General features: G+C 45.8%; 1 protein-coding gene across 16 annotated transcripts in view; it reads right to left on the bottom strand.

Annotated features, from left to right (window-relative positions):
* Positions 1–2,804: 2,804 nt before the first annotated feature.
* CCBE1 (collagen and calcium binding EGF domains 1) overlaps positions 2,805–18,197 on the bottom strand; it is a 250,728-nt gene continuing 235,335 nt past the window's right edge. For 14 of the 16 annotated variants that reach the window (XM_032603624.1, XM_032603622.1, XM_032603623.1 and 11 more), the window contains one exon: positions 2,805–17,030. In XM_032603624.1, coding sequence (XP_032459515.1) covers positions 16,797–17,030 — 234 coding nt within the window. In that variant the 3' untranslated portion in view covers positions 2,805–16,796. The remainder of the gene's footprint in view (positions 17,031–18,197) is intronic. The other 2 variants (XR_004345528.1, XR_004345529.1) reach the window with 2 other exon arrangements.

Here is an 18,197-nt window from a genome sequence, read left to right as displayed (position 1 = left end):
TTTGAACGGGAAGAAAAGCAAGTGTGAGAGCAAGCAGCCACTCAAAGCTGCTCAATGCCACAGCCAGAGAAAGTAAGGTAGCTCCAGTCCCCTTTTCAGAATCCATCTCACTAACCCTGGGGCAAAAGGTGAGATGCTGGATGACTGTTGTCCATAGCTGACCTGAGGAAGAGTTTTGGAGGGTCTTCTAATTGGGTTTGAGGTTTTGCTAATTTTCACTGGCAGAGAATTTGTCTGTTGAGGGTTTTTTTTTTTTTATCATATCAGATTGTTTGCACATTAAGAAAAACTGACAAGTATCAGTAATTCCAGTGGTTAATAGAGATGGCAGTTCACGTTTCCCTTGCACACAAGGCCAGAGGTGGGCTGCCAAGGATTAGTGTAATGGCTCCATGATCATCAGGGACCCTGGCTCCATTTTCTTTCTGCTTTACCCTCCTTCATGGTCCAATTCACAGTATAAAATGGCTGCTTAACTCCTCAACATTACATCTAAATCCCAGCCAGCAGGAAGGAGGAAAAGAGGCTGTCTCCTTCCTTTAAGGACACCTTCTGGAAGTTAAACATAAAGGTTTGCTTATATTCATTGACTGGTACCTTGTCACATGACATCTCTAGTTGCCAGGGAGGCTGGGAAAGGTAGTCTTGATTTTGGATGGTCACAAGCCCCAGCTAAAAACCAGGAGTTTTATTACTAAGGGAGAAGGTGAAGGACAATTAGTAGTCTCTGCCTCACAGGTCCAATTTTAAGGGCTGTACGTCACACCTATATCGCTTCTGCCTTCCCAGGTATATCCCAGAGTCTCTTACCTGAGTTTTTTGGGCCAGTTCTGCTGACAGACTTACCTCTCTGTCTTTCTCACTTCTTATTAGATTTACCAACCAAAGGAATCACGTGGGTCTTTTGGGGTGGTGAGGAAGTCCAAAATTGGCTCATTAATTCTTTACATTATTCCACGCAACTCACTTTGGAGACTTCTCTGAGGCTGCAAGAGTCATTTTCTGATTCCCTGGAAAAGGGCACACTGTTACGGTTCTGTCAGCATGGAAGCAAAGCAGTCTCTGCTGGATCATAGATGTGATCATGAGTTTGGCATGGGTTCCAAACACCATCAAGTGTATTCTAGGAAATTGGGGCAGATCTGCTCAAAAGCTCCCATCTTTGTGCTCTAAGTCCCCAAACAGCTCTTAATGTTGAGGCCTTGTGGACTTTCACGTAGATTAGCATCATCACACTGTCCCCGAGGCTGTCCATCCTTAAAATGCTGCTGGGGTATATACTAACCACTACTAAAGCCATTTCCCTGGATCATCAGGTCTCATAAATATTACGTCTCACAAATCTCTCAAATTTCTGATGGCAGTTAGCTCATGTGCGAGGTTCTAGATACTGCTTAACTGTCGTCACGACCATATGGACCCACTGTTTAATGATCACGTAGACCTGGGAGGATGTGCACACTGAAGAATCGGGACTATTCAGCCTAAGTCATCCTGCAGCAACCAACAACTCCAACAGGAATACAGTGTAAAGTATTTCAGGCGACAAGGGAAATTACTGGCTCACTTAACTGAAAAATGCCGGGGTAGTTCTTTCTTTGGGCATTTTCCAGGTCTTCACATCATGTTGTTTAGTTTTTTTTCTCTCTCTCTCTCTCTCTCTCAGCTCTGCATTCCTCTATGTTGGCTTCATTCTCAGGTGGGCTTTCTCCATATGGCAGAGAAGATAACTTGCGGCCATAAATGGTAGCTCTTTGGGGTCCTCAGTAGTATTTAAAAATATAAAATGGTGCTGAGATTAAAAAAGGTATGAGAACTGCTGGGAAACGTATTTACTAATGAATCAGTCACTAACAACCGAAAGTCTCATCCATCCATCCAATTAATCACTATTCCCCTACTGCGTTCTAGGCACTGCCTGGTAGCAGGGATTATATGTGTGTCCACCTCTGTGGTGAAAGTGGGGTCAGCCATACCCCAGCCATATGAATGGGTTCTCCAAAGGAAAGACAGATTTTGTTACGAGAAAGAGGAAGAATTGCTGGGTAACCATCAACAGCAGAGTCCACCATGGCAGGCGCTGTATTTGTTTACAGAAAATCAAAGTTTCCAATTCATTTAGAATTAGAATTTACTAAATTGACCAATTAGACAGGAAAAAAAAGGAAAATCTTTGGAAACTCTTCCCATGAGACCCAGAGTCCCACTCTACCCATGTCCCTTTTGTCCGGGGCCAAAGGTAGTGGAGAGAAGCTGGGACAAATTTGTGGGGCCCAGTGGTGTGGAAAGGAGCCTGAGGCAAATTCCCTTTAAAGACTTTTGAGTTTTATTGAGGCTTGAAAAATTCTTTCCATTAGGGACCAAACCTAGTCCTAGAGTTTTTGCCTCTGGCCATGGGGATGGTCAAGAAATGACTGTGACAAATCCCCAAATAAATAGATGAGTCCACTGGAAATTTTTAGAGGAAAAACATTGCCCAGAAGTGGCAGTGAAGGGTGTACGCCTCCGCTTCTTCCATAGATATTGGGCTCATTATGTAAGGAAGAAAAACAAAGAATAAAAAACAGAGAGATGGGATTTCTTTTCACACCAAGTGTATGGCTCTGATTTCTCCAGGACAGAGCCAATTCTGTAAAGTGGGGACTCTTCTGGAAAGGAGGCTCAGAGCTTCCCCTCAAGTGACAGGCACCTGCAGCTCAGGTGGGCACTGGACTGTGTTCTCTGCCTTAGGCTAGATAATGTTTCCATTGGATAACCAGCAAATGATTTTTTTTAAGCTATTAAATCTTCATGCAATTTTGAAAGACGTTTTATTACAGACATTTTTAATGTTCAAACATACAAAAGTAGAGGGAATATTATAATGAACACCTATGCACCAACCACTCAGCTTTCACAATTATCAACCCATGGACAAGCTTCTTTTATCTATAGTCTCTCTACCCCATGGGATTATTTACAGCTAGCATATAACAGATATCATAATATTTGAAGTAATTTTTTTAAAATGATTTAAAAAATCATGAAACATACATTAAATATTTTAATGGTGTCACTGACTGACCTCCACAAATTCACAAAGGAGAATTGGATAAACCTGGCCAGAAAATAACTTTTTTCTCTTTCCCACCCCGCCATCCACCTTCCCCCAAAGTGAGTCAACTCAGTCAAGAATAATTACGGAGATATTTGGACATCCCTGACGCCAACAGCATAATCTCAACTATAGGCCCGAGGTCCAAGAATTGAGAAGCTTTGCAGGCAAATCCACACGTGCATGTGTTTCTCCCTCCTGTTTTGAAACCTAATGACCTCAACATTGGGTTTGCCATGCACATCTTCCATTTTTCACTTCCCCTGGCATTCGAAAGAAATCTCTGCCTATGTCTGGATTTCCTCACATGCATCCCCCGGGCAATGCTAGTTGTGAAATACCAGAATGGTTACAGCAAAGACATCTCTCTTCAGTAAACAGAGCCTAGAGTTCTGATGGACGGTGCTAACGGCGATAGGATGCTGCATCTCACGAAGATGAAGGAACATGTCTACTTTTTCAGATCTACAGTTTCTCCGGCACTTGCTTTGGACGGTGATTGGACCCGTGCATACCTAAAAGATAAAAACAGGTGATCTCCATGCCTAATTACAATAACTGAAGTAGCACCCCAAGGAAGTAGCTATAAAGTGAACTTGAAAGTACTAATTAAAAAAATGCATCTCACCTGTAACTGGTTTGTTGAAAAGTCTAAATTTATTAGGGATAGAAAGTGTTTTTTTAACTTTTGTTGAATCCCCTCCGCCCCCCCCCCCCTTTTTTTGGTTGCAGCTCTTTTCACAAAATCTTGACCAAATTCTAACTTTCTCATCAGTTTTAGGGTTTAAGACCAAGCCCTGTTCATTTAAAACACTTTAAACTTGAACTTGACTTAAAGCTTGCCTCTTCACTCCTCCCCAACTCCAGTGGAGGCCGGGGCTGTGGGCCCGGCGTCTTGGAGGGGAGCAGGGATTTGGTTCTGAGGTTCCTCCACACCCTGTCTCCACTAATTCAAGCTCCTGGAGGCTTGGAGCCAGGCAGGAGGTGTGAGGGCTGGCTCTCTGTCACTGTCACATGTCAGAGCGGGGAGGGGACCCTGCTACTGGGTTCCTACTCGTCTTCTCACCTCTGAGCTCCTTCACATGCAAGCGGAGGGTGGCTGGAGCATCCCCGTCTTCTTCCCAGGAACAAGAAACCAGGGTGCCTTCAAGCTCTGTGGGAGAGGCTCCTCCCACCAGCAGGTGAGGCATCTCTATGTATAAATACATCTCCTCTCTTCAAGGCACCCATGCCAAGCACCCCCTCTCTTCTTCTCCATGGTGGTTGGAGGTGTAGATGGAAAAGGAAAGCAAACCCTACCCCTAGCCTCCTAGAGCATCCTCCCATGAATGCGTGTGCTGAGCCTTGCTTGAGTGGCAGGAACAGCGCAGGCCCATGAGCTCTGCAGCTCAGCACATCTCTAACCAGAGAACAGCTGCCCTCGTACATTTTAGAAGCACCTACATTGTTAGGGGTGAGCCTCTTAGAACTCCCTTTCACTTGACATTAGGGATGGGAAACTCCCCTCCTGGCCCCCCACGGGTAGGGAATAACTCGGCATCAAGAACACCATATTCTCTGCAAGTCTGTCTACGCCTCCCTCTCTCCAGCCCTCTTCTCCCGCAGTTGGGGGTGTGTGGGAGGCAGAGGGAGAGGCATCGTCCTGCATAGGAGCTGCAAGCCCTCTGGGGAGGCGGCTACTGCCTGTTAGAAGATGCTCACTTTGAGTGTGAGGGTTCTTAGTGCATTTTGACCTCAGCTTTGGGTCAAAGCACAATCTTGGTTCAAAAGGAAAATTCCACGTCCTGAGCAGGCTTTGCAGCTTGTTAAAGCCATCTGTAAACACACAGTGCGGAAGAGGAAGCAGCAGGAGAAGCATGAGACAGGCCTTGTCCTGTTGCCAGTGTGGTCGCTCTTCTATAAAATGGGCGAGGGCAGGTGGTGGTGTCTAGAATGAAGAATCCAGTTTCGAATTGTAAAGATCCTCGGGAAAATTTTGTACAAAAATTAAAAGGGTGACGGGGCTTCAGTATGTATCCACACAGGCCGGTGATTTCATTCACTAGACTACACCACCCCATAAAGACAGGGGACCAGAGCTGGTCTTGATATCGATTATATATCCAGTGCTCACCACGGTGCATGGCACACAGAGCGCACCCGATGCGTTATTTGTTGAATAGTTGAATGCATGGAAGTAATTGGGGGCCACTCGTGACTGTATCCTTAACAACTAGTTGCTACCTAACATTTTCTGAACTCTTAATGTGTGTGCGTCAAATACTGTTCTAGGTTCCCCGGAAGCTATGAAGATGGTCAATTCCTGTCCTCAAAAAGTTTATGATGAAGGGTAGGAAACAGATTGGCATGACTGCCTACTAATAGTGCCTGGGAGAAAGGAAGGACCCGGTCTTTCAAGACAGCAAAGAGTGGGAGGTGGAGAAGCCCCCGGCACAGCTCTGACCCGGATACAGCCCTGATCCGAATTGTTGCAAGTGAGGCTGAACTCATTCCTTCCTGTTCCCCTACTGTGACACGGGGGTCACCCAGCTACCAATGGAAGCGACTCAGAAGCCTCCCAATTCACAATGATGCGTAAGTGGAGAGAACATTCATTGAACTGGAAGAGAGGTGCGTTTGAGATAACAAAGCTCATGGGTTGCTGTCTTGGATTCTCTTGTAATCCTCCCTCTTGCCCTGGAGCTAGCCATACTGGAGTTTAGCTCTGAGACTGGTTCTGTCTCTCCCTCCTCATTATATATCACAAATTCCGTCAAAATTGTTTTCTGTTTGGGTCTTAATATAGAGTCAGGTAACTAAGTTTTCCATGTACCTGCTGGTTTATGGATAAACCAGCTCTTGAAAGCGGTAACCTGAGTGGATGGTCCCTAAGAAGGGAAGTTAGTGGTGAGAATTTCAGACTTGAGGCAGACTCACGGCAGGGGGTGGGGATGGGGGGGGTGGGGGGGAGTGGGGAGGCTTGGTATTTGGGGTTGTCGGTTGCAGCTTCCCCATTCCCCCAGAGGGTGGTCCTTCACTCCTCTGAGCTCCCCACCATGCATCCAGGATCCACCTTCACCCCTTAGCCCTGAGGCCACCCAGGGCAACTCTCCCCTGAGAATAGTAACCAGATTCTCTGGTCTCACTGGAGACTTTGGGAATCAAGTAAACGACAAGAGTGAGACTGAACTGCCCGAGGGAGGGATGCCCATGTACCTCTCTGCAAAGTGGGTGTCGGGAAGGAGCACAGCTGCAGCCCTTCAGTCCCGTCTGACCATGGACAGGCCACCAAGTGGAACTCCAAGTCCAGTAATCAGAGAACCAAGCAGAAGAAGACGCAGGTGCAACAAAGTGAGTGTTGATAACTCATCAGAGCCTTGCTCAGAGAAGGTGCTCTCTTACACTGACCGCGGATTTGATCCTTGGCAGAAGGATGCCCCTCTAGCTGGGAAAGCCAATTCCCTGGGGCCACTTTCTCTTATTTGGAACACTCAAATCAAATCCTGTCAATCCAAAGGCTCTCATCGCACACGGTGTGAATATTTATATATAAAGCGTGTGTCAATCTGGCTGGTGGCGTGGACCGCAGCAGCCAACAGCACATAGAATAAGCCTGGAAAGAAAAATGTACTTGGCGGCTGTCCTTGGAAGGCTCTTCGAAGGGATCTCTGTTTGAAATGTTTTCCAGCTGTTATTTCCTTTCTGAACAGTCTGAACCTAATTCAATTTGTGGCACCTTTCTCCTCTCCAGATTTTTGTCAGAAGGCAAATTACCCACATATGGCTCTCCACAATCATATAGATGGTTTTGCTGGTTTGGGCTGAGACTTTTACTGAATTGTAAATAAATGATGCTGTTGGTACAGGGGAGGCGTATTCTACGTGACGTGGTCTTTCAATTACATGGCGTGATGGCAGACTAGCAAGACGCTGTGCATTACCTCCAGAATTCTGGGGGTAACAAGGTCGACAGCTGTCTCCGAGCTGACTCAGGGCAGATCCACGTTAATTACTGTGTTTCTGGGGGAGCCGGGGCAGACAAAGCAGAGAGCGCCAAGAACACCCATGGGTTACAGTTAAAAAACCAAACAAAACCAATGAAGCTTGACTTTGGAAACAGTTCCATCCTTATGTATCATAAAAACTATTTATAAAACAAAACACGACTCCATAGATACACCAACAACACTTGAGTTTGGAAACAGTGCCATACTTATATATCATAAAAACTATTTCTAAAACAAAACATGACTCCATAGATACAACTTTCCTTCTGGCTTAATCATTTCCCCACCCAGCTTCCACTCCCAGTGCGGTTGGCAGTGAGGTTAGAGACAGAAGGGGATAAAAAGCCACAGAAAAGAGACTGAAGAAGTTAGAATTCAAAACATAAGTTGTCACCTTGCCAGAAACGGATGAGAATCTGGAGTCCCTGACTTGCCTGGGAATGCTGGTGAAGACACCACACCGCGTGGGAACAGGAGGCGAATCCAGCTCAGCAGAGTTGACCGGCTGCGTGGACTTCATTTCTGTCCTCCCATCTCTGGGAACCAGCCTCCCAGATAACAGCAACCTGCACAAAGCTTGTGTTTGCCACCCTCCTGTTTCCCCACCAGGGTCTCCGTTTCCCCTCCAGACATTTTCTTTCCCCTTCGGCTGGCTTTCAACTTGATTACTCATAAAACGTTAATGGCGACGTAAGTTTTATTTGACGGTATCTTAGGATGTGCCATTTCCCAGGGAAGCCATGTTTTCTTTAACACAGTAGCAGGCACAAGGGATTACGTTATTGAGATATAATAGCCATATGTGCATTCCTGACTTTTTGTCAGAGTCCTAAATTAATCGGATTCTCTCCTGCTCCCATCTAAAGCTCAGAGCAGATACTCCTGTGTTGCAGATGGGTCTTTGCCACTCACAGTGTGGTTCACGGAGCTGCAGGGGTGACATCACCTGGGAACTTGTGAGAATGCAAATCTCAGACCCCACCTTGGCCATAACCACTGGATCAGAATCTTCACTTTTGTAAAGTCCCCCCGCTGATCCATATGCACAACAAAGTTTGAGAAGCAAGTGGTCTAAGCAAGTGGTTTTCAAACTGTGGGCTGCCACTCGTTAGTAAGTCATGAAATCAATTCAGTGCTTGCGACTAGGATTTTTTACAAAATGCAATCATAGAACATATGAGCACATCATACGTAGTAGGGGTAAATCTTGTGAAATTTGTTTCAATTATTTTAAATGTTGGGTCAGTGTGTAAAATGTGTATCTTTCCAGTGGGTCAATGTCAAAACATTTGAAAGCTGATCCTTTTTTTAAAATTTATTTTTGGCTGTGTTGGGTCTTTGTTGCTGCCCGCAGTGAACGGGGTCTACTCTTCATTGTGGTGTGCGGGCTTCTCATTGCAGTGGCTTCTCTTGTTGCAGAGCACGGGCTCTAGAGCGCAGCCTCAGTAGTTGTGGCATGTGGGCTCTAGAGCGCAGGTTCAGTAGTTGTGGCGCACGGGCTTAGTTGCTTCGTGGCATGTGGGATCTTCCTGGACCAGGGCTCGAACCCGTGTCCCCTGCATTGGCAGGCGGATTCTTAACCACTGCACCACCACGGAAGTCCCATGAAAGCTGCTGATCTTATTGGTTACTCCTCAAGGCAGTCTAAGCTTTACCCTTTCCTTAAGTTCACCCATCAGACATATACCTGCAGCATGAAACTAACCCCTCTGACAGCTGAATGAAAACATGCTTTCTTAGGCTCCCTCACTTTCACCATGAAGCTTTATAAAGAAATGGTTTTGTATGTAGGTCAGTGATAAAGACTCATTGATATATTCCTTCTAGAAAAAAAATCTTTCCTGAAAAACAGCATGTTTCCTTCTATTAGATAATGTGTTATTTAATCTATTGTATTTCTTTTTGAGTGTTGACTCTCAGTTGTTATCTTTGGGCCATATCCAACACTACATAATAGTCACTATAATTGTTTTGTAATTCTTTCTTCATTACCTTGAGAATATATGTTAATAATCTGTGTACATTTGCCAGTCACCTCATATCAGAAGGTCAGAAAGGTTAATTCTTTATAGATCAGGAAATTGCATGGTGGAAGCAAATGGTGATCCTGGTCTCCTGCACCATGGAAGCCCATTCTGTGAAGTCGTGTTCGATTCCAATGTTGGGGGAGAATGTGGGCTGGGTGGCTGAGTTATATGTATCCTACAGGATTAATCAGATGGTGAATTAATGTGTTTTGAAATACGGCTCTGTTACAACTGCTTTAGCTGTGTGACCCTGGGCAAGCTATTTTATCCCTCTCTATATTAAGGCTAATAAAAGTACCTACCTAATAGGGTTTGGGGAAGGCTAAATGTGCAATTCTATCAAATACGCTATAAAATGTTGCTGTATACTGGGCACAGTGGCAGATGCTGGGAATACAGCAGAGAGAAATAGAAAGTTCCTGCCCGCTGAGTTTCTAGTCTAGCAAGGAAGCAGACACCAGACAAGCAGCAAGTTCTCACAGAGGGAGACAGTCAAAAAACAAGGAACTTGCTTCGATAGTCTCCCAATGGGTTCCCCTGCTTCCACCCTCGCCCCTTCAAAGACCCTCCACGGGCCCAGAAGGGAGTGCAAAGTCCTAAGGCTCTACTTGGGCTCTGGCTGCCTCTCCAAGGCATTTCCTACCACTCCTCCCCCCCACCCCCCGCCTTGCTTATTCATTTCCAGCCACACTGACCCCTTGCTACTTTTTGAGCACCCCAAGCAGGTCCTCCTCAGGGTCTTGTGTGGATCGTTCTCCCCCAGGATCTCCACATGGCTCACCTCTCCCTTCATTCAGGTCTCTGCTCACAACCCCTTTGTCGGTGAGGTCTTTCCAGAAGATCCCACCGAAAATAGACACCCTCCAGCACTCTATTCCTCTACCCTTAATTTCCCCCCATAGTTCTTTTTAATACTGATACATATTATAATGGCTTATATTATAATGGCTTATAATGGCTTATGTGTCAACTTGGCTAGGCCCAGTATTTGGTGTCAGTATCCAGATATGTGAGCAAACGTGATTCTAGATGTTTCTGTGAAGGCATTTTTTAAGATGAGATTAGCATTTAAATCAGTAGACTTTGCATAAAGCAGATTGCCCTCTGTAATGCGGGTGGGCCTCATCCAATCAAAGGCCTTAATAGAAAAACACTGACCCTGAAAAGGGAATTCTGTCAGGAGTCTGCCTTTGGAGTCAAACAGCAACATCAGCTCTTCCCTGGGGCTCCAGGATGCTAGCCTACCCTGCAGTTTTAAGGCTTGACAGCCTCTACAATCACATGAGCCAATTCCTTAAGTCTTTCTGTTTGTGTACATACATACACACACATCTATATCCATCCATCCAACCACCCACATATATATATATCCTATTGGTTCTGTTTCTCTGGAGAACCCTAAAACATAGATCTGTTTGTCTTCCTGGACAAAGAGACAAACTCCATGACAGCAGAGACTTTGCACTATCACTGCTCTATCCTTGGCCCTCAATAAACTTGTCTTGAATGAAGGGAGCCAGTAAGAATTTCAGATTGGAAAAAATGCTATTAAAGGAAATAAGTCAGGTGACAAGAGTCAATGGCTGGGGAGAACGTTTTCTTGTACTGGGTTGAATGGTGTCCTCCCAAAATTCATGTCTACCTAGTACTTCTCAATGTGATCTTTGTGGAAATAGGGTCTTTGCAGATATAATTAAATTGAGATGAGGTCATAATGGATTAGGGTAGGTCCTCATGCAGTAAGTAGTGTCTTTATAAGAAGAGAAAACAGAGACACAGAACACACGGAAAGGAGGATGCCATGGGAAGGCACAGGGACACAGAGACACGGAGGGAGAATGGCGAGTGACGTCAGAGGCATGTAGCATCCAGGATTGCCAGCAACTACCAGAAACTCTCGGAGAGAGGCATGGGATGGCTTTCCCTCAGGGCCTCCAGTAGGTTGCCCACCCTTCTGACACCCACTGGACTTCCAGCTTCCAGAAGTGCAAGAAAACATATTTCTGTTGTTTAAGTCCCCAGTTGTGGTACTTTGCTCCAGCAGCACCAGGAAATGGACACACCCCTCTTCCTCACATCTCTATCAGTTCCCCAGAACCCTGCAACTCACCTGCAGCTGTCCCCAGAGCCCCTCACTGAGTCACCTTTTTTGTGTGGAGCCCCCAGCAGCTGAGTGCAGGTTTCCACTTGGCCACCGGGTAACCTTGTCTCTAGATGTGAGCAGGTGGTGAGAGTCTGCACAGGAGCTGGGGGTGGTCCAAAAGCAGCCAGTTTTTTCAAAACTTCAGTGTCCTGGTTGGGAGGAAACAAGCCTCAAACTGTGCTGGGAATCAAGACCGGAGCACATGAGGTTACCAGCCAACTGCACAAATGGGACACCCAGAGGCAATCACCCAGCTTTTGGTTCAGTAAGCTCCTTTTTCAATTAAGAAATATCATATATGAAGGGGTCTTGTAGCTTTCCATCGGCTGCTGTTTCATCCAGAGGATGAAAGCTTTTCTCTGCCAGGGCTAGAGCTCTCGTGGGGCTCTGGCGTGAATGCTCTTGGGTGCTGTGTGTGTGTGATTTTGGGACGAAGGGCACGGGACTGAAGGGCGGTTCCTACTGGCATGAGCTGGTACTGGCTCCTGCGATACTTTTCATTCATAGCACTGATCACAGTTTGTAATTGCATATTTACGGAATTAATTTATTTTGCCTGGAAGGATCCGTGTCTGTTTTGCCAAAAATCCCCAGGAGGATGGGGATTATGACTTTTTGCTTCCCTGTGTCTGCTGTGCAAAGCGCGGTGTGCAGCTGACAGCAAGCATTCTATAACTGTTTGCTACAGGGAAGTGAGATGTGTAAACACAGATTAACAGATTGGGATGCTAAAGTCACCCTGCCGAAGAGTGCTGTACATCTCTTAGAAGTAACCTCCCGTTTCATTACATAACTGCATCTCCCGTGTGGCCCAATTGATGAAAATTCCCCTCCTCTTAATCTTCACATAAGGGAACTTTAGCTACCAACTCATGGGGCTTTCTTTCTCTCCCCCAACTCTACTGTAACCTCTTTTTTTAGGTAGTCAACTTTTTTCCTTCCAAAGGAAAACTTATGTGGAATCCCAATCCAAATCCAACTGAAGGCTGAGTTGTTCACGGGGCAGTGGGAGTCGTGGCAGGTGTGGAACCCTCACAAGCCTCCCGCTAAGGCATCTCCAACGACCCCCAGAAAGTTTCTCGTTTGAAAACCCCACCACGGGGGTCCCAGAGGATCCCCCCCCAATCTGGGGACGTGGGCCTCTGAGACTCAGCTTCAGTGGAAGCTGGGCCCTCAGACCATGACTCAGACTCAAATGTTGGGACCACACTCCCCCAGGAGGTGGCCCACCCGGAAGGCAGATTCCGGCTCCTCAGGGAAACATGTCTCTCCATCACCTCGTGTCCATCTGATAAACAGACTGCTTCTTCAGGACTGAGCATCAGGATAAAGCACAGTACAACCACATAAGAAAAATAACTTTGTTATTAGGCATATCTAATCTTATCAGAAGTATTTCATAGCATCACATCTATAACTGAATACTAGCTCAACTGTTATATGGACCTGTTATAAATAACGAACATAGCTACTGAAGTATATGACTAGCCACTGGAAATAAAAACAGAGTCACGACACACATGGAATTCCTCAGGGTGCTTGCTTTGGGGATCTCATAAAGAACGCTGAGGCCCCTGGGGGATGTGTAAAAGGGTCTTTTTCCTATGATATCCCTAAAGCAGTAATATTTGTTGCAGGAGCACGTGAAGTCCAAGGTTTTATGGGTTAACAATTACGGCCATGTTTGTGTTTTTTCCTCAAGTGGAAAATTATTTTTTGATTTGTTGTGAAACATACATGCTGATGGTGCCAGGACAAATTTCATCTATTTCCTGAACTCATCATTAATAACTTTACGCTTTTTTTTCTTTTGCGGTACGCGGGCCTCTCACTCTTGTGGCCTCTCCCGTCGTGGAGCACAGGCTCCGGACGCGCAGGCTCAGCGGCCATGGCTCACGGGCTCAGCCGCTCCACGGCATGTGGGATCTTCCCGGACCGGGGCACGAACCCGCGTCCCCTGCATCGGCAGGCGGACTCTCAACCACTGCGCCACCAGGGAAGCCCCTATTAATAACTTTAGATGGCTCTGTTCTTCTAGTTGTTTGGCCTGGATTCCTGCAAATGAATTTCCTTTTCAGGAAAGGTTATCTGAAAGATGTTAAGGTGATACTGCTGCTCTGTGACAGGCTGGAGTGGGGAGAGGGCGAGGGACACTCGAAGTATGAGGAGGGATTTGCTATCACCCCAAGGAGATGCCTGGTGCCTAGTCACGAAGAAGATCCTCCCCCTGCACTCCTGGCAGCAGGCCTCACGAGGCCGACAGTAGTATGAACCCTAGAAAGGGAGCATGGCCAGAACCAGGGGGCCCTTCACCTGGCATCTGGTGGAGTAACGAAGCCCCAACCCCTGGATGCCAATGTGCATTTGTTATTTACCTGTTTGGCTAGGAACACATTGGCCTGAGTTTACACGGTAGAAATGACTTTAGTTGACCAATTCATTCTGTGGCAGGTGTTAGAATTAATACAGAAGGAGAGACAAGACAGCATTCCCTTCGTATCCCCATAGGCGTTGGCATCATAAAGCTTATAATTTCTCCCTGTGGAATTGGAAAGGGAGGAGGATTTTCATAAACTAAAATGTATCCCCTCCTTGCACTATTGAACTGGAGAGTTTTATGCCCATCGCTTTCTGAAACAGAAGCAATCTATGAAGTCCTATTCTAAGTTCTAGTTATCAGGGTGAAAAAAATTGAAGTCTGCATTTCTGGGAAAGAATTGAGGCGTGTACAAAGACCTTTCTTCCCCATGACACATGAAGTGGAATACCAAAAGTAGCAAATTTTATGCCCCCTACCCCCAAAAGCCTTTTCCATTAGGTTCTAAGCGGAAGTCCCGTTTAGACAGTGAAGCTTTGGTTTTCCACCCATAGCTAAAAGACACATTAGGAATAACAATGCCTTATTATGTCTTATCTTTGAAAAATATAATTTGGGCATACAGAGTACATATTTAGTCCTATGGTAGCAGTCCAAGTTTTGAAAATCTGAGGATAAATAATTATTGTATAAGTTGACCTGATCCAGCAGATTGAGATGATAAAATACAGGTTACTGTGTGTTTTGTTAGAAAATCTTATCCAGAATCGTCTCACAAATCCCAGATATTACCACCTTCCATTCATTCTGTTAATATATTACCCTAGCCTCTGGCTAAACACGCAATTTCGTTGCATTTTATGAGTACTCAACAACAGAGAAGAAAATTCTATTTCTACATACAGTTCATGGTTAAAAAGGTAATTAAATTCTTCATTAAAAAAAATCAAAGATGAACCTCATCATTTCTCATAGAGCCTGTGCATGTTTTTTTTTTTTTTTTTTAGCATTCATCCATCCACACACTTTAAATACCGCGTCCCACAAGCAGGCAAACGTTAAATATATATACCAGATGGGAATCAACATCTGCTCAGTTCATCTCTGCGAACCCGTGGCTGGCGAGGGCTTCTGCTGTGAAGATTAGATTCCGGAGAGGCTGAAGGGGGGCAGGAAAGATCCTAGAAAAGGAGCACTGAGGATGCGTTCGCTTTCAGCTGTAACACTTTGGTGGACAGTCACCGGGGACTTTGCGTGAGTAAGAAACAGCGGAGTCAAGTGGTGGTGAAAAACTCAGCCACCGGCTGGCTGACTGGAGCCCTGTGTCTCTAACAGGATGGGGAGGAGAGAAGGAAGGCTGGTGTCACTTGAGATTTGCAAACACAAGCCCTTCCTATTGTTCTGAAGAAAGATTGAAAAGTGGCAATATAAACACCCACGGTGGTTGTCTTTAAACAAGCTCTCCCAGGAGAGTGAAATGATGTAGGCTAAAAGGAGATGGAAAAAGAAAATTAAACACAAACCGCCCAGAAAGTCATGGGGACACTGCAGGGTGGGAAATGGGAACATGAGCAAAGAAAAGTTGTAACAGTGGTCCTTTGTGAAGCTTAATATAAGTGCAAAGGTCTCCTGAACAGGTCGATGAAACGTCATTCTGGGTGTCAAACGACAAAGCCACAAAGTGAACCTGAAGGAGCCTGTAAGCTGCCCATTAAAACCAAGAGGTTCCCCAACAATATTACAAAGTAGCAGATGTTCCTGCCCCTCCCTCCCTTGAGCACTCGTGCTCCAGCCTTTTCCGGAATGTGTGTCCTTCTGGGACCCAGAAGCATAAGAGCAAACACTGACTCCAGGGGAGGTTTGGGAATATACTTTGCCAGCTGCTTCCTGTGTTTGCCGAGGAAGGGAAATCAAGAAGACCTGCAACTAGGACTAAATTATGGAAAATTAAGGAAAAACCGGGAGGAAGTTTTTAGCAAACGAGGAAAACTGTTGTTTTGCCCCTCCCTCATCCAAGAGATCTTTCAATCATGTGTTAGTCTCAACACGCTGGCAAGCTTGGCTGGCCCCTGACAAGGGCTTCTAATTCCTACAGACAGCAAATTTACCTGCCTCTGTGACGCAGCAGGTCCCCTGCCCAAGGGTCTTCTGCCCCATGGCCAACAACCCGAGCAGGCAGCCTCTTCCAGCCTGAGCACCACCGTACACCGATTCAACCTGGATCACAGCCTAATGGCACCTGGCGGGCACCCGGTCACAGCCAGGGAATTCAGCACCTCTCCCTGAGGGTCAGTTACCTTTGTTTAACAAATAATCTGTGGTTTACTAAGCAAGCTCACTCATTCGGTCAGATAGCTTTAAAACGTCCTGGCAAACCAGGAGCCCGCTGTTCTAATGTGAACCAGGGCACTGCATTCACTTACTTTTTGTCTTGAAAATGGAATTTATTCCTACAGCTACAGTAATTTTCTTCTTCAAACAGGATAGTTATAGACAAGCGTGGTATGAACCCTTAACTGTCACATCTTGAATGTTAGTATGTGGCAGCTTATAGGACAGTCAATATGGGACTGTAATTTTTCTCCATATTTTCTAATCTCCACTCCTTCTCTCCTTTCCTTAATCAAAATTAGGAAACAAGGTTGGGTAAGAGGACAGAATATTTTAAATCTGTTAGATTGACAAGGAAAAAGAATTATCCACCAAGATAAATATACATTGTCATCTCCCCCTTTTCACTGAAAATTTTGATTTGACTTAATTGATTTGATTTAATTCATTTCATTTGATTTAACTTTGACACTGAGGTGTAATAGTCTATTTTGGACACGTATCTATTATTTTTAAAAAGTAAACTCACATTTTCTTAGAACTCACCTTGCCATTCCCCCCTTTTTGATAGTCTGCCAAATTTTAAGACACTGTGAGAGAACCTGATTCAGAAATCAGAAGTCCCTGGAAAATAAGGAAGTCAAAGAAAAGTTCCACTGCAGATTCTCCAGGGGAAGCAAGTAAATCAATCATTTCCTCCCTCTTGTCTTTAGTATGTCTAGCCTGAAAATAGTGTTTGGGATAAGAGAAGTACGGAGAAGAAAGGAAAAGAGTTTAAAAAAAAGAAAAAAAGAACGTTATCTTTTCTAGGTCTCCAGCGGTGTTCTGTTCTGTCCTCTGGATGATTTCACTGCAGGCGGACACTGCTCTTCCTTTGGCGTGAAGATGTCGGCGTGTGCTAAGGATAGAAGTCTCTGTGGGTTCCCAAGTCTCTTGTCTCGGTTCTTTTGGGGTTGTCATCTCCAGAGCCGAAGTCCATGGTCTCTGGAGAGCTGGAAAATTCCTGAGGTAACGGGAACTCCTCTGCTGAAGAGTCAGTCCGGTGCCCGAACACCTTTTCCTGCAGCTCGGTGATGTCGTTGCGGATGTCCGCCAGCATGAGCAACAGGAAGTCGAAAGAACCAGGGGGTCCCTGCGCGGGAGAGAGGTGTCAAAGCTAGACCACCACACACCCAACCCCTGGCCGACTGATGGCTTCCGTGGGCTCCGGGGTCTGCTGTCCTGCTGCTGGCTGGCAACTACTTAAGTCAACTCTGTGTCGCAAAGGGACGAAACATAAGGACTACAACAGCCTGGGGGATTCTGCCTTCTATTCCTTCAGCTCCGGGATGAGCTACGGTGACACGCTGACCTCTCGTAGCTCCAGGCTCTATCAAATCCGGTAAAATGACAGAATATGAGAATAAGCCTCCTAGGTTACTTTCCAAAGAACCCTGGAAGACACTTAACGAAGGCAGAGAGCAGTGGTTAAGAGGCTGGGGTTCTGTTGCGTTTGAACCTCAGCTCTGCCACTTACTAGCCGTGTTGCCCTGGGCAAGTTACTTAATTGATTTGGGTTTCTGTTTCCCATCCATAAAATGGGATAATAATAGTCCTAACTCTGTAGGGTTTCATAAGTGAGGGTTTAATGAGTTAATGCATGTACAGGGCATGTAGCATAACACATTTTTAAATGTTATCTTTTTAAAAATGAAATTACTAAAATGTCTATAAGGATGGTGACTGTAACTGCAATTTAAAAAAAAATAAATTTATTTATTTTTATCTTTGGCTGTGTTGGGTCTTTGTTGCCGCGTGTGGGCTTTTCTGTAGTTGTGGCGAGCGGGGGCTACACTTCGTTGCGGTGCACGGGCTTCTCATTGCGGTGGCTTCTCCCGTTGCGGAGCATGGGCTCTAGGTGCGTGGGCTTCAGTAGTTGCGGCACGTGGGCTCAGTAGCTGTGGCTCACGGGCTCTAGAGTGCAGGCTCAGTAGTTGTGGCACCCGGGCTTTCTCTAGTTGCGGTGAACGGGGTCTACTCTTCGTTGTGGTGCGCGGGCTTCCCATTGCAGTGGCTTCTCTTGTTTCAGAGCACGGGCTCTAGAGCGCAGGTTCAGTAGTTGTGGCGCACGGGCTTAGTTGCTCCGTGGCATGTGGGATCTTCCTGGACCAGGGCTCGAACCCGTGTCCCCTGCATTGGCAGGTGGATTCTTAACCACTGCGCCACCAGGGAAGCCCTATAACTGTAATTTAAACGAAGTTCAGTATATGGTAAAGGCGTCCATTCCTCATTGACCAGGAAAGGTCCAAACGAAGGCTTC

The sequence above is a fragment of the Phocoena sinus genome, chromosome 14, assembly GCF_008692025.1.
Source record: "Phocoena sinus isolate mPhoSin1 chromosome 14, mPhoSin1.pri, whole genome shotgun sequence".
In the NCBI taxonomy this organism is placed as follows: domain Eukaryota; kingdom Metazoa; phylum Chordata; class Mammalia; order Artiodactyla; family Phocoenidae; genus Phocoena; species Phocoena sinus.
Note: the sequence above shows the minus strand (reverse complement) of the source record. Positions and strands in the feature narration are given on the sequence as shown.